The 25,714-nt window shown below is 42.9% G+C and overlaps 1 protein-coding gene across 1 annotated transcript in view; it reads right to left on the bottom strand.

Annotated features, from left to right (window-relative positions):
• MMP2 (matrix metallopeptidase 2) overlaps nt 1-25,714 on the bottom strand; it is a 93,223-nt gene that overhangs the window by 42,871 nt on the left and 24,638 nt on the right. The window contains 1 exon segment of the mRNA XM_029608576.1: nt 8,789-8,962. Within this exon segment, the coding sequence (XP_029464436.1) occupies nt 8,789-8,962 (174 nt within the window).

Genomic DNA, 25,714 nt, shown 5'->3' with positions numbered 1-25,714 from the left:
GATTTTGGACTACCTGTAGAAATTTCTTTTCAACTCTTTGAATCTGATACAGTATTTGAGAAGAAGTTGATAAGATCCTATAAAGTTTTTGAAGAAGAGGACATTGATCAAATTTGATATTACATATTGTAGTAAATCAAATCAGTCTTTTATTGTAAGTGGTATGGTATGCTATGGAAAGGTGTGAATGTGATTCATTTGAGTGATTGTGATTGTTTTTATCATATTTTTTATGTGCTGGGAAATGAATCTAGCGATGTTTGTAGTACCAATTTGTATGCATAGCAAAATATAAATTTTTGCATTTTTGTAATTTTGTATCACATATTTAAAATTAAGCATTTTTTCACTGTTAATCATAAGTATTTTCTCTATTATAATTGTTATCCTTCACTGATGCCTTACCTATTGAAGATTCCCGGTGCCATGTAGTCTTATTCTTCATTGAGCTCTCCCTGATGCTGGTGAGAGTGGAAGTCTAATGTTAGTAGGTGACATTCATGCAGTTTTGCAGCAGTAGAAGGTGATCTTCAGTCTTAGGTTTCCAGTATCCACTCTCAAGTCTCAGTTGTTTGGACTCATTTTTTCAGTCATTGGCTTCCCGTCTTCAGTCATCAGCCTCCTGTCTGTTGTCGCAAGCCACCTGTCTCTTGTGTCCATTCTTGACTTGATTGCCTGATCCTCTTTAGTGCACTCTCCCAACATGGACTGTCTTGGGGTAATAGAGGTTGTGCTGCCTGTCCCTCTTCAGTACTCTTTTTCTAAATGCCTATCATTGTTGACTTTTTTACTTGTAGCACTTGCTTTACTTTGTCCAGTGAAAAGTATATATTGGGTTGCCACTTCCACATTGTATGCTCCTTCCTGTATTCACCCTTTTATATAAGGATAAGATGGCCTGTATTCCTATTTACATAGGCCCTTTATGACATTGCTTGTTGTTGTTTCATACAAAGACAAAACCTGTTCTGTCATATTTGCATGTCTTCTTTCGACCCCGGCTCTCCCTGCTAGCCCAATCCCAGGTCGGCCCTCCCCGCGCGTTCGGCGCTGACCCGTCTGGGTCAGGGGAGGTGGACCCGAGGTAGGGAGAGAGGCCACACGCGCCGGAATCCCCGAGCCGGCAGGAATCGAAACCGACTTAAAAAAAAAGAAAAAACGCCGCGGTAAGCCCGCCCCCAAGCCGACGTCAGACAGGCGACCGGAGCCCTTTAAAGGGCTCGACGGAGAGAGACGCGCCCTTTCGACCCCGGCTCTCCCTGCTAGCGCCATCCCAGGTCGGCCCTCCCCGCGCGTTCGGCGCTGACCCGTCGGGGTCAGGGGAGGTGGACCCGAGGTAGGGAGAGAGGCCACACGCGCCGGAATCCCCGAGCCGGCAGGAATCGAAACCGACTTAAAAAAAAGAAAAAACGCCATGGTAAGCCCGCCCCCAAGCCGACGTCAGACAGGCGACCGGAGCCCTTTAAAGGGCTCGACGGAGAGAGACGCGCCCTTTCGACCCCGGCTCTCCCTGCTAGCGCCATCCCAGGTCGGCCCTCCCCGCGCGTTCGGCGCTGACCCGTCGGGGTCAGGGGAGGTGGACCCGAGGTAGGGAGAGAGGCCACACGTGCCGGAATCCCCGAGCCGGCAGGAATCGAAACCGACTTAAAAAAAAAGAAAAAACGCCGCGGTAAGCCCGCCCCCAAGCCGACGTCAGACAGGCGACCGGAGCCCTTTAAAGGGCTCAACGCTGCTAGGCGTCGCGCGACGCTAGGCGCGCGCACGAAGGAGCGCAACAAAGGGGCCTGCCCCTTTGTGCGCGCCGGAGTAACACCAAGCAAGGCACCTTTCTTTTCAAAGCCAGCACAGCCTTGCACCCAGACTCTGCCACGCCATACCTCACCATTAAACAACCATTCTGCACTCATTCATCCATGCTCCTTTCACCCAGCTGATCAACACGCTACAGACCAGCACTCAACGGAATCACTCCACGGACCAGCACTCAGACTCACTCCACGGACCAGCACTCAACGGACTCACTCCACAGACCAGCACTCAGACTCACTCCACGGACCAGCACTCAACGGACTCACTCCACAGACCAGCACTCAGACTCACTCCACGGACCAGCACTCAACGGACTCACTCCACAGACCAGCACTCAGACTCACTCCACGGACCAGCACTCAACGGACTCACTCCACGGACCAGCACTCACTCACTCCACGGACCAGCACTCAGACTCACTCCACGGACCAGCACTCAACGGACTCACTCCACGGACCAGCACTCAACGGACTCATTCTACAAACTGATAGATATCACAAACTAACTGACATCCACCTATTATTCACCCCCCTTAATCATCAGACACTTCATCAAACACCCTTCCTGAACACAAACAGAACATGACTCAAGGATACCCAATTCCCATCCTCCACCACAACAACATTACCAGGGAAATACCGCTCACACTTCTCCGGACACGCACCACCAGATCCCTTATACCAATCCTGGTCTCACCTTTAACCCAACTACTGGGTCTCGCACTAATCTCAGTATCCCTTTTTAACGCTCAATCAATCACAAAAAAATCACACATTCTAAATGACTACCTCCTCGATGCAAACCCAGACATCTGCGCCATAACAGAAACCTGGCTTAAACCAACAGATGCAGCCCTGGTTAACCAACTACCCACTCATCAATATGATATCTTCTCTCTTCCCAGACAGAAAAAAAGAGGCGGCGGATTGCTCCTAGCAGCCAAAAAGGAACTTAAACTTACCCTCCAACCAATTAAGTCAGCCCCTAAACTAGAACTAGGCCTGTTTAAATCTGAACACCTGCAAATCCTCCTTACATACGCCCCACCTGGTCTACTAGACTCAGATGCATCTCCCATAATTGAAACCATAGCCAAACACATCAACCTAGATGCCCCCGCATTGATATTAGGGGATTTCAACCTCCATGTCGATTCAACCCCGCACTCTCCCAACTGTGAAGCATTCCTAACCTCTCTCAAGGCGATGGGCTTCACACAAATCATCAACAATCCCACCCACAAAGCGGGGCATATTCTTGACCTGATCTTCATCAACTCCAATTTTTCTCCTTCTACCCCCCGGAATGCACTCCAGTTCCCTGGTCCGACCACTCCCTGATTACTGTCTCCCTCACAAGCAAGGAATACCACAAAACTCAACCCACCCAATCAACAATTCAATACAGGAGATCCTGCTCCTCAGAAGTCCTCAGCGAGCTCCTAACAAAGGAACTCCACAATATAGAAGTCTCTGACCCCAACTCAGCACTCTGCTCTTGGATTAGTATCACAGAATCAATAGCGAACAGAGTTTGCCCGCAGGCAACCAGAAGAAGTAAACAGACGCCTAACAGGAAACAACCATGGTTCTCCGACGAACTCAGAGAGCTTAAGCGAAACCTCAGACAAAGAGAAAACAAATGGCGTAAGACCCCATGCCCGAGCACACTAAACGCTTACAAATCGACCTTACACATTTACAGAAACGCCACGCACCGAGCAAAAAAAGATTTCTACGGCCACAGAATCCATGACCTCGTCTTTGATCCCAAGGCTCTTTTCTCCTATGTAACAGAGCTCACTAAAACCACCACCCCTTGCATCCCAGATGAACTGGCACAAACAAAGGCAAATGAATTGGCAATTTTTTTCCACAACAAAATCTCTAACTTACTAAAAGGCCTGCCCATCAATTCTTCCTCCTCTCACATCCCCAGCCCCCCCACCTCAAACTCCGGACCCTCTCTGGAGTCATTTGAACCCACCTCCTCCCTGGAAATCGGATCAATTTTAAAGAAAATGAAACCTTCATACCACCCACTGGACCAAATCCCAACCAAGCTCCTTCTATCGGTGCCAGACTGCATCTCCAAATACCTAGCTGACATCATAAACTGCTCACTATCACAAGGAATCTTTCCGGACGTCCTAAAAATTGCCACCCTCAAACCCCTTCTTAAGAAAGCAAATCTAGACCCTAGAGAACCCAACAACTTCCGGCCTATTTCCAATCTACCTTTTCTAGCAAAGATCATGGAAAAAATAGTTAACACCCAATTATCAGAATACTTGGAAGATCACAACATTCTCCATTCATCTCAATATGGATTTCGCAAAGCTCTAAACACCGAATCACTCCTCATCTCCCTCACAGACCATCTCCTCATGGGTATGGACTCCGGACACTCCTTCCTGCTAATACTACTCGACATCTCAGCAGCATTCGACACGGTGAACCATACCACCCTTCTAAAACGACTTTCGGACATCGGGATAACAGGTACAGCTTTCAAATGGTTCGACTCTTTTCTCACGAACAGAGGTTACAAAGTAAAGATCAACAACAAGGAATCTCCGCTCATCAACACTACAAGAGGTGTTCCTCAGGGCTCTTCTCTGTCTCCTACACTATTCAACCTATACCTTCTCCCCCTTTGCCAGCTGCTTACGAATCTTAAACTCAAACACTATCTCTACGCCGACGATGTCCAAATCCTGATCCCTATAACCGAATCCCTTACAAAAACACTGAAATTTTGGAACAACTGCCTCAAAGAAATCAATGACCTCCTGACTACCTTAAACCTTGTACTCAACACGTCCAAGACAGAAATGCTCCTTATATCCCTCAACCACAAAGATAGCCTACTCACAAGTCACAACAACACCCTGGTCAACCAAGCAAGAGACCTAGGAGTTATAATCGATAACCAACTAAATCTAAAAAAGTTCATCACCAACACAACCAAAGACTGCTTCTTCAAGCTGCAGGTATTAAAAAGACTCAAACCACTACTGTATTTTCAAGACTTCAGATCGGTACTCCAGGCCATTATATTCTCCAAATTGGATTACTGCAATTCCATTCTGCTAGGCCTCCCCGCCTCTTCCACCAAACCACTACAGATGCTACAAAACTCGGCTGCCAGAATTTTAACAAACTCCAATAGAAGAGACCACATCACACCTATCCTGAAAAACCTACATTGGCTCCCAGTAAACTTCAGAATTCTACACAAATGTCTCACCATCATCCATAAAGCTATATACAACAGTACACCCATCGACTTACACAACCCTCTCACGCTGCACTTCTCTACCAGACCCATCAGAGAAGCATACAAAGGTACGCTACACCCCCCCAGCCAAATTCACACACCTTTCATCCACTAAAGATCGAGCCTTCTCGGCAGCAGCACCAACCATCTGGAACAACATGCCCACAGACCTTAGACAGGAACCTTGCACACAAACTTTCAGAAAGAAACTCAAGACATGGCTATTTCTACAAGCCTTCCCCGATCTATGACATCCCCTACTGCTACAACTAGGTATAGGATACCATGTATAGTGGATTACATTCAGTCCTGAATACTAGAGTCTATTATAGCCTTATGTATATATCTGTATATTATTTATTTCTGAGACTAAATACTACCTATTTCTATGCTAGACACTACTCTGGCTTTTCCTCCTCCCAGTTCAAGTACCCCTGTTTATTGTAACTTTTCACTCTCTCCCTCTCTCCTAGCCTATTGTTCACGAAGTTGTTAATTTTAATGTTATTGCACCACTGTTTATTGTAAACCGATACGATATGATTGGTATCATGAGTGTCGGTATAAAAAAGACCTAAATAAATAAATAAATAAATAAATAAATATCCTGTCCTAGTTAATTGTGAATGCCAAAACACACTCGTACTAAAATATGAGTGACTAATGTTGATGCCAATAAAATGGTCACATTTTTCAAATTATTAGCTGATGTGATGTGTTTTATTTTCTTTAACTTATGGTGCCTTGCATTTGGTTGAGGGCCTTCCACTGCAGAGATGTTAAATCTTCTGTTGCAAGAACCTCTTGTCTGTGCCCTCTAACATACAGTCAGCTTCCATGCTCCTGACTTTTCCAATGGCATATTGGTCCTTGTTTCAGGAGTTGTAGGCCCAAATATTGGAGGGGATGCTATTTGTGCAAGTCCTGTCATAACACAGTCTCACATTTGGCCCAGAGCATGGAGCTCTGATTGAGGAGAGGAGACATCTCCATGGCCGTACACTACTAGGGGAAATGCCTTATTTTATTTCTCACTCTCTAGTTCACACTGGTGTATTGATAATTTGTATATGCTCAGGGATAATGAAATGACTTTTAGGTTGGGGCGGGCCCAAGTTACATCTATCAAGATTTGCCCCCATTTCTACTGCCATTCCCATCCCCATGCTATATTACCCAGGACTAATGTCAGGAGAGGAAAAGCAGTGGGTAGATAAATCATTGTGATGGACATGCAGTCATTCATTGCAAATATTAGGAAGATCTATAGATAACACCCCCAACTTATACAGGTCACTCTCCCAAATACAGCAAAACAAGGGGAAGGGGACTTATTTTTAGATATGTTAGTTAGAAGGACGTGCAAAAGTGTCATTGATAGACTCAGTGATGAAGGGAAAAAAATATGTAGAGGCTGATGAGGAAAAAGCAAAATTGCTTAACAAATATTTATGTTTGGTGTTTACTGTGGAAAGGCCTGGAGCAGGACCACATAAAACGAACACAAATATTAGAAGTGAGGTAAAACACAATTGATTTTCAGAGCAATGTGTTCATGAGGAGCTAACTAAACTTAAAGTAGATAAGGTGATTGAGCCGGATGGGATACATAAGAGGGTATCGAGCTGAGCTTTTCATTGCTTCTTTAGAATCTGGAGTAGTTCCAGAGGACTGGAGAGGGGAAGACGTAGCTCCTATTCAGAAAAGCGGAAGTAAGGAGGGAGCTGGGAACTATAGGCTGGTTAGTCTGACCTCAGTGGTGAGCAAATTAATAGAATCACTGCTAAAACAGAGGCCAATGCAGTTTCTGGAACCCAATAGATTGCAAGATCTGAGGCAGCAGGGTTTTACTAGAGGTAAATCTTGTCAGAAAAATCTGATTCCTTTGATTGGATATCCAGGGAGTTGGATCAAGGGAGAGAGCTAGACATAATGGGCCAGATTTTCAAAAGGTTACGTGCGTAACTGGTTATACGCACGCCGGGCCTATTTTCAAAAGGGCGTGGCAGGGGTGGGGTCAGAGGCCTCCGACACAGCAGCCATTTGCCGCTGTGCCGGGGATCGCGTGCCAGCAGTTGGCCGGCGCACGCAACTTACTTCAGCCCCAGGGCTAAAGTAAGTTTTGAAACAGAAGACAAAAAAAGAAAAAAGGTAGGGGGGAAAGGGTGGGGGAGGTAGAGGAAGGGAAGGTGGGGTGGGGAGGCAGGGAATGGGGGAAGGTAGCGCGGCTCAGCGTGGGCTCGGCACACACAATTGTGCACCCCCATGCGTGCGCCGACCCCCGATTTTATAACATGCATGTGCCTGCGCATGCATGTTATAAAATCGCATGTCCATGTGTGCGCGCCAAGTAGTGCATGCACATGGACGCACTCGAGCAAGTTTAAAAATCTACCCCAATGTGCTTGGATTTCGGTAAGGCCTTTGACGCTGTCACATATAGGAGATTTATAAATAAATTGAGCACTTGGTATGGAACCTAGAATTACTGACTGGGTTAGAAGCTGGCTAAGTGAGAGATGACAAAGGGTAGTGGTAAATTACCAATGGTGTGCCTCAAGGATCAGTCTTGGGATTGGTTCTTTCCAACATTTTCATGTGTGACATAGCAGAAGGATTTTTTGATACAAAACTGTGCAACAGGGTAGACCGCCAAAAAAGTGTGGAAAATATGAGGCGGGATCTAGCAAAGCTCAAGGAATGGTCTAGAGACTGGCAGCTAAATTTTAATTCTAAAAAATGCAATGTAATGCATTTGGGCTGCAAAAACCCAAGGTAGAGATACAACATTGGAGGCGAAATCCTTCTAAGCACAAAAGAGAGCAGGATCTGGAGTGATTGTATCTGAGGACTTTAAGGTGGCTAAACAAGTGGATAAAGCAAAAGGAAAAGCCAGAAATAGCAACATAGAAACATGATGGCCGAAAAAGCCTGTATGGCCAATTCAGTCTGCCTATCCATTTAATTAATTTAGCAGTACAATTCTCATCACTTCCTTAGACATCCCCTGTATTTATCTCATATTTTCTTGAATCCAGATACCGTTTCTGTCTGCACAACTTCTACTGGAAGGCTGTTCTACACACCCACTACCCTCTCTATAAAGACATATTTCTTAAGATGTCTACTCCCTTTCAATCTCATCTCATGACCCCTCATTCTAGAGACTCCTTTCCATTGTAAAAGGTTCACTTCCTGTGCATGGAAACCTTTGAGATATTTGAATGTCTCTATCATATCTCCCCTATCTCATCTTTCTTCCAGAGTCTACATGTTTAGATCTTTGTCTATCTCCATGTGCTTTAGAACAAAGACCACTGACCATTTTAGTAGCCACCCTCTGGACCAACTCCATCCTGTTTATATCTTTGAATGTGTGGTCTCCAGGATTGTACACAGTATTCCAAGTGAGGTTTCACCAGGGACCTATATAGGGGCAATATCACCTCCCTTTTTCTGCTGCTATTCAGTAATTTTTCTGAACTGCATAAAATTTAACTTATCAACCTATTTTTAATTTTTATAGACCAAATTTTAATGAAATGTACCTGCAACTGTTAAGCATACTTTTGTACAGAAAAAGGGCAATTCTACAATTACTGTTCATTGATAACATCAATAAATTATATTTCAAGTCTACTAGTCTTTCATAGCAGAGTTGTTAAACCTGTTACATTTACAAAGACAGTATCTCTGATACCTGTTTCTGGGCAGAATCCATATTTCTTATCCTGGTCATAATCTTCAGTGGTTGCACACCATCGATATCCATCTGTCCTTCCCTCTGTTGTACAGCTGTTATATGAAGTCCCTTGAAATTTGAATGGGAATTTACATGGCTCTCCATCTGCATTTCCCGCCAGTGTGAAAAGCACTATAGGAAAAATAATAATAATGATGAGAATAATTGCTGTGAAAAAATAATGCAGATTTATAATAATAATAATAATAATATTGGCAATAATAATTGTGAATAATTGTAATAAGTCAAACTTCTGCTATCAGAATACCACTCTATTTTTTTTTAATTATGAGGACAAAATAATACCACAGATTTCTTTTTGTATGAAGATGTGCCATCTGGAGAGAATAAATTAAATACTGTATGATAGCAGTTTAGTTTGGTTTATTATACTTAATATACTACAATTCATAAAGATAAGATAAATAAAAAAACGCAATAAAATATACATTAAATATACATGCATTATATTATACAACTTAGTCAAAAAATTAAAGTATATAAAGCAATCCCCAACATATATCTCCTTAACAATTATAAAAAATAATAAATACAGCTTAATCAATGACCAAAATAGTCACTGATGAAAAGGAACACACACCGAGTGCTTCTCAATAAAGCTAAAAAAATAAATCCCTCTCCAAAACAAAAGAATCCCTACCTTCAAACAGATTCAATCTTAATAAAAGTAAAAGCATGTACAGACAGCCATGTCTCTATTCCCTCAATGAATTTTAAATAATTCTTTTCAAGATGCAAGTGTAATGGGAGAGTACCACTAAAAGCAAAGGGGCAAATTTTCAAAAGGTTACGCGTGCCGGGCTTATTTTTAAAAGGCCCGGCAACGCATGTAAAGCCCCAAGACACGTGTAAGTCTTGGGACTTGTAAAAAGGGGCGGAGAGGGGGTGGGACTAGATGCTCCGATTTCGGAGCAGCCTGGGAGGGAACAGGAAAGGCCACGAGGCTCGGCGCGCCCAAGGTACACAACTGTGTACCCCCTTGTGCGCGCCTACCTCTGATTTTATAACATGCACGCGCACCTGTGCGCGCATGTTATAATATCAGGCGTACATGTGTGTGTGCCGGGTAGCATACACATGTACACCCACTTATAGGTCTGAATCTACCCCAAATTGTTTGGCAGTTTCAAGTCTCACTTTAAATGAACAGTTATTGTTCAAGATGAGATGAATAAAAGAGTCATTCTGGTTTATAGCAGGGATATGTTTTTGAATGGCAATTGAATCCCTACACATGAGCACTTCATCACAACACAGCATTTTTCTACACAATGGCAGACTTTCCAAAGAACCTAGAGAAATTCTGGGTTGACTTAAAAGCCCTAAAATACAAAAAATTTCAATGAGACCAACCGATTACAGTAAGGGATCAGTATACTTAGTGGTTGAATAAAACTCGCCCTGCTTGCAAAAGAGTAACTTTTGATACCTCAACTTCCTCTAACGATTCTTCAGGGGATGAACCATGCTCTGAAATTCTATAACTTTCACATTCTTCTACTACACCTACTTTCTGTTCAGTGTCTTTTTTAGACCCATATCGGGGACCATCACTCCTAGCCCCCAAACCAAGACCATCCAAAATCTCGGAGGATTCTCAGCTATCCATGTCCCCAATGAATTATGCGTTCACCAACCCAACGCTACAATGATCCTTGGCATTAGATTCTACACCCTTTAATTTTATCTTTGTTTTGGGGCTTTTAATTTCCTCTACTGTCCCACCATTTTTGGTGGTTTGCATATGTAATTATGAAATGTTCAGTTTAACCCTGTGTATTATAATTCCTTTTTAGAGATGTACCTATTTGTTCCTCCCGATGCAGCATTAGCGAAACATGGTTCCATGTCAGGGGACAGAGCTGCATTTTAAATCCATCTCAGCATTGTTCTCCATATAATTCAGATTTTAAACAATTTTCCTCAATAAAAATCACTGTTTTAATGACAGGACTCCATTAAAGTGTCTGCAGACCCCTGAACCTTCTCAACACACCATTTGCCTTTTGATTTAAGTTTTAAAAACATTAAATAATATATAACCCAAATTAAATGACTTGTGGTATTCTTGCTTTGTCCACCGTGCCTAGCCTTGCTTCTTGCCCTGTTTCTCTGTGCTGCCTTGCTCTGCCTTGCCTTATTTCCAGTCAGCTTTTCCCTCAGATTGTTCTTCTGTTACTGCCCTTTGATCTCCAGTTGCTCTGACTTCTGCCTGGATTCTGACTCTGTTTTTTATTTATTTATTTATTTATTTAATTTATTTATTTATTTAAATGTTTTTATATACCGAAGTTTAGCTAGCTGCCTTCACTCCGGTTTACAGATGTAACAACTCAATACATTCAGATAGCACAACTCAATACATTCTGTAAGCAACTGGTATCAAACAGGTTCATGAAATTCAAGATGTGAGTTAACAACTCAATAAATTCGGATAGAACAACAATTCAATACATTCTGTACACAACTGGTATCAAACAGGTTCCTGAAATAGAGGATGTGAATTATATAATTTATATCAGGTTTGTTTTTTTTAGCAATGTGAGGTGAGTTAAGAAACAAATTCCGAATTCTGTAAATTGTGTGAGAAAAAAACGAATATCGACGCTAGTTGAGCCTACGAATACTAAGTTTTAAATATACCTGTGGTTATATATAGAGTGACATCCTTATCAGTAATTAGAGAGTTAAGTTTTTGATCTTTGCCTGCCCTGACCTCAGCCTTGGACCATCCAAACCATGCTGGCCACCAGAACTCAAAAACTCAACCTGAGGGGAAGTGGCCAGTACAGGTGAAGACTCCTATTCAGTCTCTCTGCCTTTGGGTGTATCTGCTGCCATCTGCTAGAACCTGGTCTGTACTTGCATGCACCAGCTGCGTCAACCAGGCAGCAGTCCAAGGACTCACTAACCCCAGTGCATGACATTATGACAGAAAGGAAACTAGTCTTTAGCATGCTTTTCTCAACCTTGTAAACATTTTATGTTATAGCTCATTGATGGAACTTTGCTGACTAGAGAAAATGAAAACATGAGATAAGGGGAAAATGAGATGGTGGAATGAAATTGGCTTTGTAATCAATCGCACATACATGTTCTTTATCATAAAAGTGTGTTCAATTCACTCATACAATCAATGGTGCACTCATAATAAAGAAATGTTGGTACGTGGTCCAATATGATGACTGCAAGGAGCGTAACATAAACAAAACACTAACTATTTTTTTTCAGCTATCGATCAGAATTATTAAACATGCACCTGTGTCAAAGTGCCAGTTTTCAAAGAAATAACACTGACTACCTACCCTTTTGTGGCAGCTTCATCTATCTAGCTTGAATGAAAAAAACAACCCAACACACTTTTGCTTGTAGACTTAAAGTATCTATTTGTTTTGGATGTAACAAATCAAACAAAAAAATATATTCTGTTTTTGCATTTTATCAATTTGTTTCAAATAAATGCACATTGCTACCTTCCATACATATAAGCTAACTTCATATATAGCCCCTATATACTAAATATTTTCCCTAGTGAAACATAATGCTGTTGCATTGCGATGGAAGGGAGCTCTAGGCGGCACTCCTCAGTGTGGGACGAGGAGTGTGTACCCTTGTACCGAGATGGGTCCTCATCTGGGATGGAGTGGAGACCAAGCCCCTGCCGACCTGCAAACCTCAGTGAGACCAACCACACAAGGTTGGCCTCTGAGTAGTCCTCCGACCACTCCAAACCCTTTCGGACCTGCCGCTGGGTAATGGCAGAGGCGGCAGGCCAGACATGAAGCAGAGATGGTTGAGGACTGGAAAATGAAAGCTGAAGACAGCGGAGCTGACGAAGACACATCAGGGAGTGACGAAGACTAGTTAAAACCAAACAAGATAAAAGTCCGGAGCTCCGAGAGAGCAGAGGGCCTCCAGCCACTGGCAGACACTCACTGAAGATTAGCAACAAGCAAAGTATGGACGACTGCCCACAAGGAATCCAGGAACAGCAGACATATATCTGGACAGATGGAATCCAGACAACTCCCAGCAGTGTTGTCTTGGACGGAGCCTCAGCACCCAGCATGATCGATGCACCTAACAGGTCAGTAGATGGACGGAACCTCCGACCCGGCATGGAAGACGCAACAGAGGAATCCTGAGGTTGGGCTGAAGACAGCCACTAGGGTTCAATCTGTAACCCGGAACGAGATGAGGGCATCAGGAGAAGGATCTTCAGCCCCGTGGGATGGAGGAATCCCGCCAGTGCCCTACACACCCCAGAGGGGATGGTCGCGAACCACTGGGCCACTAAGCGGCCTACTCAGCCCAGCTGGGATAACAGAACTTCAGGAACCTCAGCAACATGGATGAAGACATCAGGACAACCAGGATGACAGGAAGAATGGAACATGAGGACACATCAGGACTTGGAGACAAGATGAGAGGCCAGGAACAATGACGAGGGATATCCATCGAAGACATCAGGAACAGCGGATGAAGAGGTATCCCATGAAAAAGGAAGCCAAACAGGAGAAGAAGGCAGGAAGTCCTAGGATTTATTTATTGTATTTATTTGTAGTTTTTATATACTGACATTCATTTAGTAACATCACATTGGTTTACAATTAACATAACGTCTAGCAATGGTGCTTTACAAATGAACAATTGAGCTAATTAGAAAAATAACAAAACTAGTTACATCTAAAGAACAATTGAAGAAGTTAGAAAAGTACAAACTAGTTAAGTCAGTGATTAATTAAAAGATCAAAACCAGAGTGAAGGCCTCTAGATAAACTTTGGTATATAAAAGCGTATAAATAAATAAAATAAATTTTGAATAAAGTAAGTTAAAATACAAGTTGCAAACAAGTTGCAAGATTGGGAAACTTATATGATTAAATCTCATACTACATATTGTGAAATGAAAAACAAATTGAAAATATGAGCAGAAAATTTGGTAGATGAACTTGCTCCTTGCGAAGGCAAAGACTGAATGGCAATGGAGCCCTTTTATAGGGCTGAAGAAGTGGATCAAAAGTGATGTCATCAGGTGGGACCAGGAGGGCCTCTCCCTCACTGGCCCTTTAAAACCAGTGAGGAGGCACTGCTCCACGCCTAAGGAAGCAGGAAGAGAAGACTGCAGGACCCTGACAGCGTCCCTCCAGAAGCAGCGTGAGGAGGAGACGGATCAGGCCTTGACCAGGCCCGACGTGGGAGTGGTGACATCCTGCCACAGGAAGAGGTGGAGCAAAGGCAGCGTCCTGCCGCCGAGGAGCAGGCCACAAGGCTGTGATCAGGCCCAGGGGCTTCGGCGGCTCCCTGCTGCCAGGAGGAAGCTGAAGGGTGGCTCCTGCCGCTGAAGAGCAGACCATAAGTGGCTCCTGCCGTGAAGACAGGTGACATCAGCGGCTCCTGCCAGGCACCGCTGCAGCGAGGTGAGCCGAGGGGGAAAACCCCGGCGTGGCTCCTGCCGCACCAGCATGACGGTAGCCTCTGGGCCACGGGAGAACGTCGGTGGCGGCCTCTGGACCGAACATGGCATTGGGCAGGCAGGTAAGAGGCCTCCCGTGGCTCTGGCCATGGAAGGAATCACAACAAATGTTTGGTGAGTGTTTGGATTAGCATTCTAGTTATGATCCCTGTGTGTACTTGGCTTAAAAGAGTTAGACTGCGATAGTACATAGATGGCACATAATTTGTTTGTATATTAATGTGCATTTTGTTTATTAGTGTCTTATTATGTATGAATACTTGTAATCTTACACTGAACAGAACTGTTTTGGAAGAGGCGGTATATAAGATTATGAAATAAATAAATAAATTATGCCTCTTAAAGAATACCATCTATCCAAGATAACCAATAATCCAAACCCAAGCAGTGAAACTGCACACACTCAAAGGAGCCAATGTTTCAAAACAATTTTGGGATGCTAGTAAACATCATAAATTACCACTCTGTGAACATAATAAAGGAGTTAATATTGGGGGTGCTCAAGCACCCACAGGGCTGGAACCTTAGCATATGCTATAATACCACTATATAGGGGCCTATATTCTAAAGGATTTTTCCTTTTGTGTGTGTGGATGTGGGAAAAATCCTAGTAGATAGGGCCCAAAATGTGATAAAACCATTTAGTACATAGGTCCTTTATTGTATTAACATGGGTGAAATACAACACAAGGCTTTTGACTACAACTTACCTAAATTTGGATTACTGTCATTTTATAAGAATGCATAAGAGGGTAAAGAAATAGCCTGCAAGACTGCTGGAGATAGAATTCAACCCAGCAGTAGAAAGAATTGAATGTCTTGGCAGGTTTCCAAACTCTCCTTTCCTTATCAAAATCATATAACATGCACTGCTAAATTATGAGGCTACGCACTCAGGGGCGGATTTTAAAACGAGCGCGAATAGCCTACTTTTGTTTGCGCTCCAGGCGCAAACAAAAGTACGCTGGATTTTAGTAGATACGCGCGGAGACGCGCGTATCCGCTAAAATCCTGGATCGGCGCACGCAAGGCTATCGATTTCGTATAGCCGGCGCGCGCCGAGCCGCGCTGCCTACCCCCGTTCCCTCCAAGGCCGCTCCGAAATCGGAGCGGCCTCGGAGGGAACTTTCCTTTGCCCTCCCCTCACCTTCCCCTCCCTTCCCCTACCTAACCCACCCGCCCGGCCCTGTCTAAACCCCCCCCTTACCTTTGTCGGGGGATTTACGCCTCCCAGAGGGAGGCGTAAATCCCCGCGCGCGAGCGGGCCTCCTGCGCGCCGGGCCGCGACCTGGGGGCGGGTACGGAGGGCGCGGCCACGCCCCCGGACCGCCCCGGGCCGTAGCCACGCCCCCGTACCCGCCCCCAAAACACTGCCGACACGCCCCCAAAACGCCGCGACGACCGGGCCCGCCACCCGACACGCCCCCCTCGGAGAACCCCGGGACTTACGCGAGTCCCGGGGCTCTGCGCGCACCGGGAGGCCTATGTAAAATAGGCTTCCCGGCGCGCAGGGCCCTGCTCGCGTAAATCCGCCCGGTTTTGGGCGGATTTACGCGAGCAGGGCTCTGAAAATCCGCCCCTCAGCATGAAGCAAGGTAACAGAGATATTGCTTTCTTTTTTGGACTGTGTTGAACTGCTTAAAAAGAAGTGACCTGGATACTTCATGTACAAACAGTACAGTAGTAGTTTTTTAATGTATAGGTTTGCCAAGCAAAAGCTTTTGTTTGGTATAACCGTACAGCAATTAAAAAAAAAATATATATATAGTGTTGGTTTATTTATGGATTACTTTTTTTGGGAAATTAGGGATAAATAATGAACTTTAGTGACCCAGAAATATCTTCATTTAAGAGAGGTATTTTGGCAATCAGAACTTGCATTCTTTTTCAAAACTATTTATTTATTTATTTTATTTAGTGCTTTTTTATACCAATATTCATGATACAGATCATATTACATGGAACAAGGGGGAAATAACGTTAAACATGAACATAAAATAATGAAAGTTACAATAAAACAGGGGTGCTCGAACTGGGAAGAAGAGGAGCCAGTGGCAGAGAAAAAATGGAACTGAACAATATCAATACAACCATATTTAAACCAATCAAAACTATGTCAAATAACCACCTTAAATCACTAAAAAGATCATTTAACCACATACATACAATTGCCTGTGTTTCCATCAGTAGCCTAACTCATCACCTGGGTATATTCCAGAATGATTTCTTCCTACGTATTTTAACATGTCGCTTTTTTTCTTCAACAAAAAAAAAATCATTTAATGCTTTTAATGCATCTTACTAATGAAGGTGAAGTTAAATAAATCACAACAGTTTGATGGCACAGTTCAAAAACTTAATAACTGTATAGAAAAAGAAATATAAAGAGCAGGGTAGAGAGACAAAGTTGAAGATGCCAACAATTCAAATTCTAATTCAGAAGACTCAGAATTTGGAAGCTTTCGTGGCATCAGATAGGGACTTCACACACATCTTACAAGATGCTAAAGCATCTTGTAAGACTCTATAAAATGGCTGAATAATAAGTGAACAAGCTTACAATGCTTTTAATGAAAAACATCTGCAGCCAGCTGTTCAAGGCGCTTGCAAAACAATTACATCACAAAAAAGAAGACTGAAGCCATTTATTCAGCTTCAAAACATTAATGCTGGAATTTCCAGGAACATGGATGTATTTAATGTAACAATATTTGGCACTTACAGAGGTTATTTTAATTCATATCCCATGCATAGCATATTAGTACTAAGATACCTTAAAAGAATAAGAGATTCATTCTTTATAACAGGCTTAGTTCAATACAGTATGAAATATGTTGCAAATCTCTCAATAACCTCCTGAACACAATTATGTCACTAGAATTTATATTTGCCTCTCTGTTTCATAACAATGGTCCTTGTGATATTTCAGCAATTTAGTGCATTTCATGTCATTTCCCATAAACTGTTATTCTGAAAGGAAACAAAATGATAATGGGAAAGAAACATATATAATAAATAATTCATATGCATACTATAAATGTGGGCACCATACTCATATCTAAAAACAATGCTCAAATCTCAAGGGCAGGGATGCCGTAATGTTGAAGATACATCCTCTTCAGTTAAAATGTCACACAGACATAGAAGATGTTAGCAGGTAAACACCACATGGTCCATTCATTCTTCCCATCTGTATCTGCCTAAACTATTTCTGAAGTTTTATTCAGTCTGAGACTTTGTAAGGTGGGTGATGTATTGTGCTGAATTACGACCTGTATCTGATACATTTGGCTGCACGTTCCCAGATATAAGATCTGAAGAAACAAAAGTGGTTTCACTTCAACAGCCATTCAATTAAATAGACAACTGAAGACTGATTCCATTGAATGCGCAACTGAAAACTAATAGCAACTACCCTAGAAGCCAGCCAAGACTGGTGTTACCTCAAGAGCCACTCAAGTGAATACACAACTGAAAACTGATCATTTTATAATATATCAGGTTTGGTAGTGTGTCCATCAGTGCTCGCGCATGTTCCCCAGCCCGCCGATAGATGACTCTATAATATATCGGGCTTGGTAGTGCGTCCGTCAATGTTCGCGCATGTTCCCCAGCCCGCCGATAGATGACTCTATAATATATCGGGCTTGGTAGTGTGTCCGTCAATGTTCGCGCATGTTCCCCAGCCCGCTGATAGATGGCGCAGGCGGCAACCTGGCCGCCTTGGAGGCTCAAACACACCGTACAGTGGCCATGTCACAACACCAGCTACAAGAGGTACTCCTGGGGGAATTCTGTGCTACAGCGGAATGCAGATTTTGCGCAGAATTCCTCCTTCCCGCATATTTCCTCCCTCACCTCGCCGATTTCCTCCCTCGCCGGAAGACAATTCAAAACTGGAAGGACAGGGGCAGGCAGAAAATAGCAGAGGAGGCCCTGGCATGCCACAAACGGAGCGCGTCTCGTGGCACACGCTCCGTTCGCGGCATGTTGCGGTCTCCACTGCTATTTTCTGCTCAAGGTGAAAATGGAAGGCCCCCGTGTGCCGCAAATGGCACACCGGGCCTTCATCTTCGCCGCGAATGGCGAGAGTCCCGTGGCATGCCGGTGAGAGAGAATGTGTGTTGGGGAGGGTGGGAGAGAGCAGGAGGGTGTGAGAGAGAGCATGGGGGGGATGCTGGTGAGAGAGACTGTATGTGTGAGAGAGGGGGGGTGACAGAAAGCATGGTTGGTAAGAGGGGGTGGGAAGGGTGTGAGAGAGAGCATGGGAGGTAAGAGAGGGTGGGTGGGGGGATGCTTGAGTGTGGATTTCAGAGAGAGGGAGCCTATATGAGGGAAGGGGGATGCCAGTGAGAGAGAATGTGTGTATGAGAGAGGAGAGGGGGTGTGGAGGAGTGCGAGAGACAGCTTGGTTGGTAAGAGGGGGAGTGCGGGGGATGCTTGAGTGTGGGTTTCAGAGAGGGAGCCTATATGAGGGGATGTGTGTGTGTGTGCCAGAGAGTGAGGGAGCCTGTATGAGGGTGTGTGTATGTATAAGGGACACTCTTACAGTGAATTTATAGGGAAATTCTGCTCAAAATATTTTAAATTCTGCAACTAAGTAACTTTTTTCTTTAATAATTTAAAACGTAATTACTTAAGAGCATAAGTGCCAATAAAAAGGTTCGCTGCCCTGGTGTAGAACGGGTATAATCGCTAGTTGCACATACAACTGAAGGCTGATAGTGACCATCTCAAAAGCCAGCAAAGACTGGTTTTATTCTTCATACTGTTGATCATTTCCTTTGCAAGGTTATCTTGTCCAGAAAGGTTCCCACAGCTTACATTTCTAGCTTAAATATCTGAGATCTAGTAGAAAGATTTTCTATATTTGCATTGCTATGTGCCTTTTTGAGAGAGCTGCTCAAATTTAAACACCAATGGCATAAAGTGTGGGTTTTAGATTGTTAGCTGTACAAAAAGTAAGAAAAAAATATATACTGTGGATTAGACAAGATCCGAATAACTGCATGTAAGGCAAAAATTTTTGTTGCTAATAATAATTTTAACTGTTTAAAGTCTTTACTCTTTACCCCTCTACCCACCTACCCCCAGGGCTTTCTTTTCTAATATAGTGTTGCTAGGGAAAATAAATTGATTGGTAATAAAGGACATAGAAAATCTTTATCATATTAAAGATTTTTAATTTCTGCATTATCTGTGTATGGTTTGAAATCTCTTTATATTTTTTCTAGTTACTTAGACTAGCAAGGATTCTTAAAATTCTATTAAACTGTGTTTTTATTCAAAGGATAAAAGAAAAAAGGCCTGGTATGTACAAGAGTTGTTTGTTCCCTCCCACCCCTAGAATATTTTCTTCTTAAATAGTTATTCCAAGGACTTAGGTCTTAAATGAATCACTTAACCTACGTACCAATCTCACAACTTGTATATTAGTCAATATTAGCACAATGTATTTTATTCAGTTAACAACTGTAGTGCTTATGTTCCAAGGCCTACCATTTGAAGGATTAAGGATTGTCCAATTTACTTTCAATTACAATGGAAAAATGAGCTGACAAATCTAAAAAAGGAATTGTCCAAGTTTAAAAAAAACCCTCTCCTTTCCAGCTTGCAGAATATCTCCCTCAACTCCCACAGAGGATTCAGAAACCCAGGATTCAGAACCCATTCTAAACCAGGAATAACTGGTTTACAAGGGGTTCTGGTAGAACAAGAGTTGAGATGACAAGACACTCAATATACCCAACTATGCAGTATCCTTATATCAGCCATCTAACTTCTCAAGGCTTATGCTCTTCATTGGAATTCCATGTCTGTCTTCATCGACCTTGGTCTCACGTCTTCACACATCCAGACCATCTTTGTCTTCAGATGTCATCTCATCCTTTCATCCTCCTCCATGATGGACTTTCCTAACCTGCACCTTGGCATTCTCTTGCCTTGTCTTCACTGGCCGTGCAAGGCACTCTCTGGTTCAAGCCTTGTCTGAGTCATTGATAGATCTCTCTCTTTCTCTACCTGTTTGGGGAAACCATGTACATGGTCTGCGACAGCCATGTCAGGCTGTGTAGGGCACGCCGGCCGGCGTGGTCCAAGACCAGCTCTTATTGGTTGTATAGGGCGCGTGTCATGGCAGTACCTGTTCAGGAGGGGTGACCTTGTGACTCTTAGTGAAGTCCTCAAGTACCTGGAGTCATCCTTTTAATTCTCCTAGCAACCTCGTCTGTGAAGCCCTCATGTATTCTGAGTGTTGTTCCTTCTATTCGTCTTCGTCTGATGTCTTCATCCTTCGACCACCATTCGCCCTGTCGCAGTTGCTGCTCCATGCAGCAGGTCCGAAAGGGCTAGGAGTAGTCGGAGGACCACTTTGAGACCAAACAGTGCGTTGTCTTGGTCTCTCTACTGTGTACAGTTGTGGCAGAGGTATGCAGCCTGCACTCGGATGCCTCTCACCTGCCTCGGCGCTTGCTGGATCTCCTTTTCGGCTGCATCGTCGCCCAGGGGTACACATATATCAACAGAGATGGGATCACTCCTGCGCTCCCATAACAGTGATTTACTTGGATTTCAGCAATGCTTTTGATACAGTCCTCTGTGTTGTAGTTAATTTCATACTATATGCCATAGGGGTATAGACAGCTTTGTGTTGTTTGTGATTCTCCACAATCTACAGCTTAGGTGGATAGACATATTTGTGCTCTTTGCAATTCTTCACTCTGTATGCCTTGACAATAATCTGACTGTCGCACCATAATATTACTTTTTTATCCTGGAGCCTATGCACCCATAACACTAAGGCAACCAGGATAGGGAACAGTTTAAGAATGATTACTTTTCTGATCAAGCTGATATCTCTCCATACCAAGGGCTAAGGTGCAGTGCACCATGATGTGTGAAAATATGTCCCAATTCCCCAACTCCTAGAGGCAACTAGGAGTTGGGGACAGAACTAGACAGAAGGGGGTCTTGCCAAATGGAAATACCATTAAAATAATTGAGGAAGGCCATTTACATTGCCATATCATACCTTAAGGGCTTAGAAATCCAAATGAAATGCACCAATAGCCTCCTGTTATAAGATGGCATATTTTCTGTTCTTCTGTTCTTATGATAGGGCAAAGGCCATTTTGAATAAAGGCAGCCACTGGCCTGGGAGCAAGAGGTCACTCTTGGGCCCCTCACTAGACCACTAAATTATTTTAGGTTTTTTTTTTTGGGGGGGGGGGTGTCAGGAGGAGAATCAATATTGTAATGAATGGGAAGTGTTGGAGTGGTTTTTTTTTAATGAAATGGGGAAACAAAAAAAAAGATCCAGGAATGGACTCAAAATGGCCTACCCAAGCAGTCCCATGTCACTTCTGCTGGGGTACTCCCTGATTCCAGCCTGCCAGACCATGACATATGAGGAGCATATCATGGAGGGCAGAGTGGTAGCAGCAAGTCTCCTTATGGTGGTACATCTGGGGCATGGCAGGTAGGCATATGGAACAAGATCCTCAAGATGCAGCATCAGCTGCGTGGCAGCAAGGAAGAATGACAGCATGACTCCCAAGGAATGGAGTGCAGGGAATCACAATACAAAGGCATCAAAACCTCCAAGGCATACAGTGTGGGGAATCACAAACAGCACAGAGATATCAATCCCTCCCAAGGGATACAGAATTAAAAACAGTACAGAGGTGTCAAAAGTGCCATGATATACATTGTGGGGAATCACAAACAGCATAAAGATGTCAAATCCTCCATAGTGTATATTGCAGGGAATCGCAAACAGCACAGATGTGTCTCTATTCCCAGGTGTACATTCTGCAAACAGAATGGATATGTCAAAACCCCATGGTATAAAGTATGGAAAATGACATATAGCATAAGGGCATCAAAATCATGATGGCATATAGTACAGAGAATCTCAAACAGTACAGAATGTCTCTACACCCAAGACATATAGTGCAAGGAATTGAAAACCACATAGAGATGCCTATACCACAAGATGAACAGTGCAGGGAATTGTAAACATCACAGAAGTGTCAAAACTCCTAAGGCATACAGTACAAGGAATTACAGAGCACAGATGTTTCTATATGTCCAAGTTATAGAGTGTGGGGAATCACAAACAACAAAAAGGTATCTATACCCCTATGGCAAACAGTGTGGAATTATAAATAGCACAGAGCTGTCTATATCCACAAGGTTTATAGTGCAGATGTAGAGATTTGCAAACTGCAGAAAGGTTTATAGACCCCCTATGGTATACAGTGCAAATTTAAACCACCCCCATGGGTATAGTATCTCATGCTGTGGTGTCCCTGGCCAATGGTGAGTGAAAGAGAATAGATATTTCACACAGAGGTCACTTCCAGCAGTCTTCTCTTAAACTAGGTTAAGAATATTTAGATATGAGATCTACCCAGTGAAGTCTCCTGGAGGAATGGAGAGAAAGTAGGGATATAAGTAAAGGAATGTCAAATAGAATAAAAGCTATATTTTTTTGTTTCTATGTTTAGATTTTATTATTATCAACAATTATCTGAAAAGGTATATTAGCAAACAAGTATATATAGTTAAATACACTTAAATAACAGTATTGCAAACTGCAAATACATAAAATTATGTTATTTTTCTTCAAAACTGGTTCTAGAATATAAAATACTTTGATATTGTAAGATAAGTTTATTTTATATTTTGATTTCACCAAAGTTGTTAAAATTTCTGCTTATAAGCATGGTATCTTTAAAATGAGTGCACATGTGTGTATGTGGGCACAAGCACAGATATGCTAGAATTTTAAATCATTTCCGCATGTGCACTAATGCTATTTAAAATAAGCTTAGCCCTTATTTTTATTTTTCTGCAGACAGTGTTGTAGGACTAGACATGACATCACTATGATGACACTGCCTAAGTTAGCCTATCCTTCCTTTTAGGGCCTGGGGCTTTTCCAAAGCCACCAGATACTCCGGCAGCCTCCTCTCTATAACCACAATTTTATAAGTCCCCCTGTGCTGCTGCCCCTGTACAGACTCTTGCTGCTTCTCTCACTCTGCCCCCTCCTGTCTGCCTTCAAGCAGCTCATGTCACAGACCCATGGCTCTTTCCCTGATGCAGCATTATATTGTTCCTGCTACTATGACTCCCTTTAATGCTGAAGGAAAGAAATGGGGAGACAAAGGTACTCCCATGTCACATAAAGCAAGGCCCAGGGCACCACAGGAATCACAGACTCATGGCTGCCTCAACAATGCAGCTTAATGCTGTCACTGGATCTTCCCAGTGTTGTGGGAAGGCAATCAACTATCCTCCCATGGTTAAAAATACAACACAACACTGCCTCTACCTTTCCCTTTCCACCATAGGATCAAGCAATTTCAAATAAGAAGGACTCCTCTTATGTGGCCTGCTGACATAGAGCTATTACAGCCTCCTCTCCAAGACCAGTCCAAGAATGTGTCATCTCAGCTATATATCTCTCCCAAGCGATCATACCAGTTCGGACACTTCAGCACACTCCCCATTTCTGTTTGCACTAGTTATCATCTCTCCTGGACCCGAGATGATATGAAAGGATTTATTTTATTTTATTTTATGATAAGTTAAGAATGACTTCCGACCTGTTCTCCACTGTTACCTCTTCTGTTAATTGTTTTTAATTGTTCCCTGTACCGCCACTGAGCGAATGTTGTAGATACATTGTAAACCAATATGATTTGTATACTTTACAGGAATGTCGGTATAGAAAAAAATAAATAAATAAAATAAATAAATAAATATATACTATGCCTGATTCAAATTGGCCACCACCACAGCAATGGGCATCTATGACCCACACTTTAAGAAATTATTTTTTTAAAAATAACCTATTTTTCCACCTTTATTATATGGCAAATCATAAGCAGCACAGAGGTGTCTATATACCCAAGAATTTCAGTGCAGAGAATCACAAACAGCACAAATGTGACAAAACCACAAAAGCATAAAGAGAGAAATTGCAAAAAGCACAAAGGCATCTTATGTTCTTATCTAAACCCCCAAGATATGGAGTGTGTGTAATCATAAACACAAATGTGTCAAAACAATCAAGGGGTGGAGTACAGTCTGTCACAAATAACACAAAGATGTCTAATCCTCCAAGACATGGAGTATGGTCCATTGTAAACAGCACAAACTTGTTAAAACCCTTAAGGTGTGGAATGTGGCCAATCGCAAACAACATAAAACATTCTAAACCACCAAGGCATGGAGTGCAGTGAATCAAACATCTTAAAGCTATCTGAGTTATCAAGGTATGGTCTGCAGTGAATCACAAATATTGCAAAGGTGTCTAAACTAACAAGGCATGGAGTGTGGTAAATCACAAACAGCACAAAGGGCCCACATCCCCAAGGCATGGAGAGTGTTCAATTGCAAATAGCACAAAAGGCATCTAAATCATTAAGGCATGGAGTGAGCTGAATCACAAACAAAAAAAGAGTGCTTAAACCACCATGGAATACAGTGCAGGGAATCACAAACAGCAAAATGACCTAGACAAACCTTCATAGCCAGACAGAAAATGTGGGGTGGGAGAAGAATGTTTTCTTTTTTTTTTTTTCACTTTTTTCTCTGAGAAGAACACAGTCCAATATAACCAAACAGGGTTGGAGTACCAGGCTGAAATCCAAATTAGCAAAAAACACAGAGGCAGAAAAACTCCCATGCTGGTATATAATAGGCATGGCAGGTACTCATATTAACTACATGACACTCAAGGTTGTCTTTCAGGGGCAAGGTAAGTAGGCAGAGTGGTACTAGTAAGAGACCTAAGATGGTATACTGGGACATGCAAGGTAGGCATGTAACAAGTGTTATATGAGGGGCAAGGCAGATAAGCAGAATAGTAGCAGCAAAATCCTTAAGGTGGTACATCTGGAACATAGCAAGACCACTGAGGTGGTACATTTGTGGCTTAGCAGGTAGACAGAATGGAAGTAAAACTCCCAGGATGGTACATTTTGGGTATGGCAGATAGGCAGCGTGGAGGTAAGACTTCTAAGGTGTAGCATCAGTCTCATAGGAGCATGAACCCTCCAAGGAATAGATGGCAGGGAATCACAAACAGCACAAAGACAACAAAACCTCCAAGATTTTGAGTGTGGGGAATTACAAACATCACAAGGAAATCAAAATTATGAAGGCATGCAGTGCAGAGAATTTCAAAACCCTCAAGGTATACAGTGTGAGGAATTGCAAACAAAACAGAGGTGTATATAGTCCCAAGGTGTCAGTGTGTGGAATAGTAAACAGCACAGAGGTGTCAAAACTCCCATGGCTAAGGTTTGGGGAATCACAAATAGCATCAAGACATCAAAATCTCCATGGCAAGAAATTGTAAACAGCATAGAAGTGTC

The sequence above is a fragment of the Rhinatrema bivittatum genome, chromosome 7 (assembly GCF_901001135.1).
Source record: "Rhinatrema bivittatum chromosome 7, aRhiBiv1.1, whole genome shotgun sequence".
Lineage (NCBI taxonomy): Eukaryota > Metazoa > Chordata > Amphibia > Gymnophiona > Rhinatrematidae > Rhinatrema > Rhinatrema bivittatum.
This window is presented reverse-complemented; position numbering and strand designations above follow the sequence as displayed.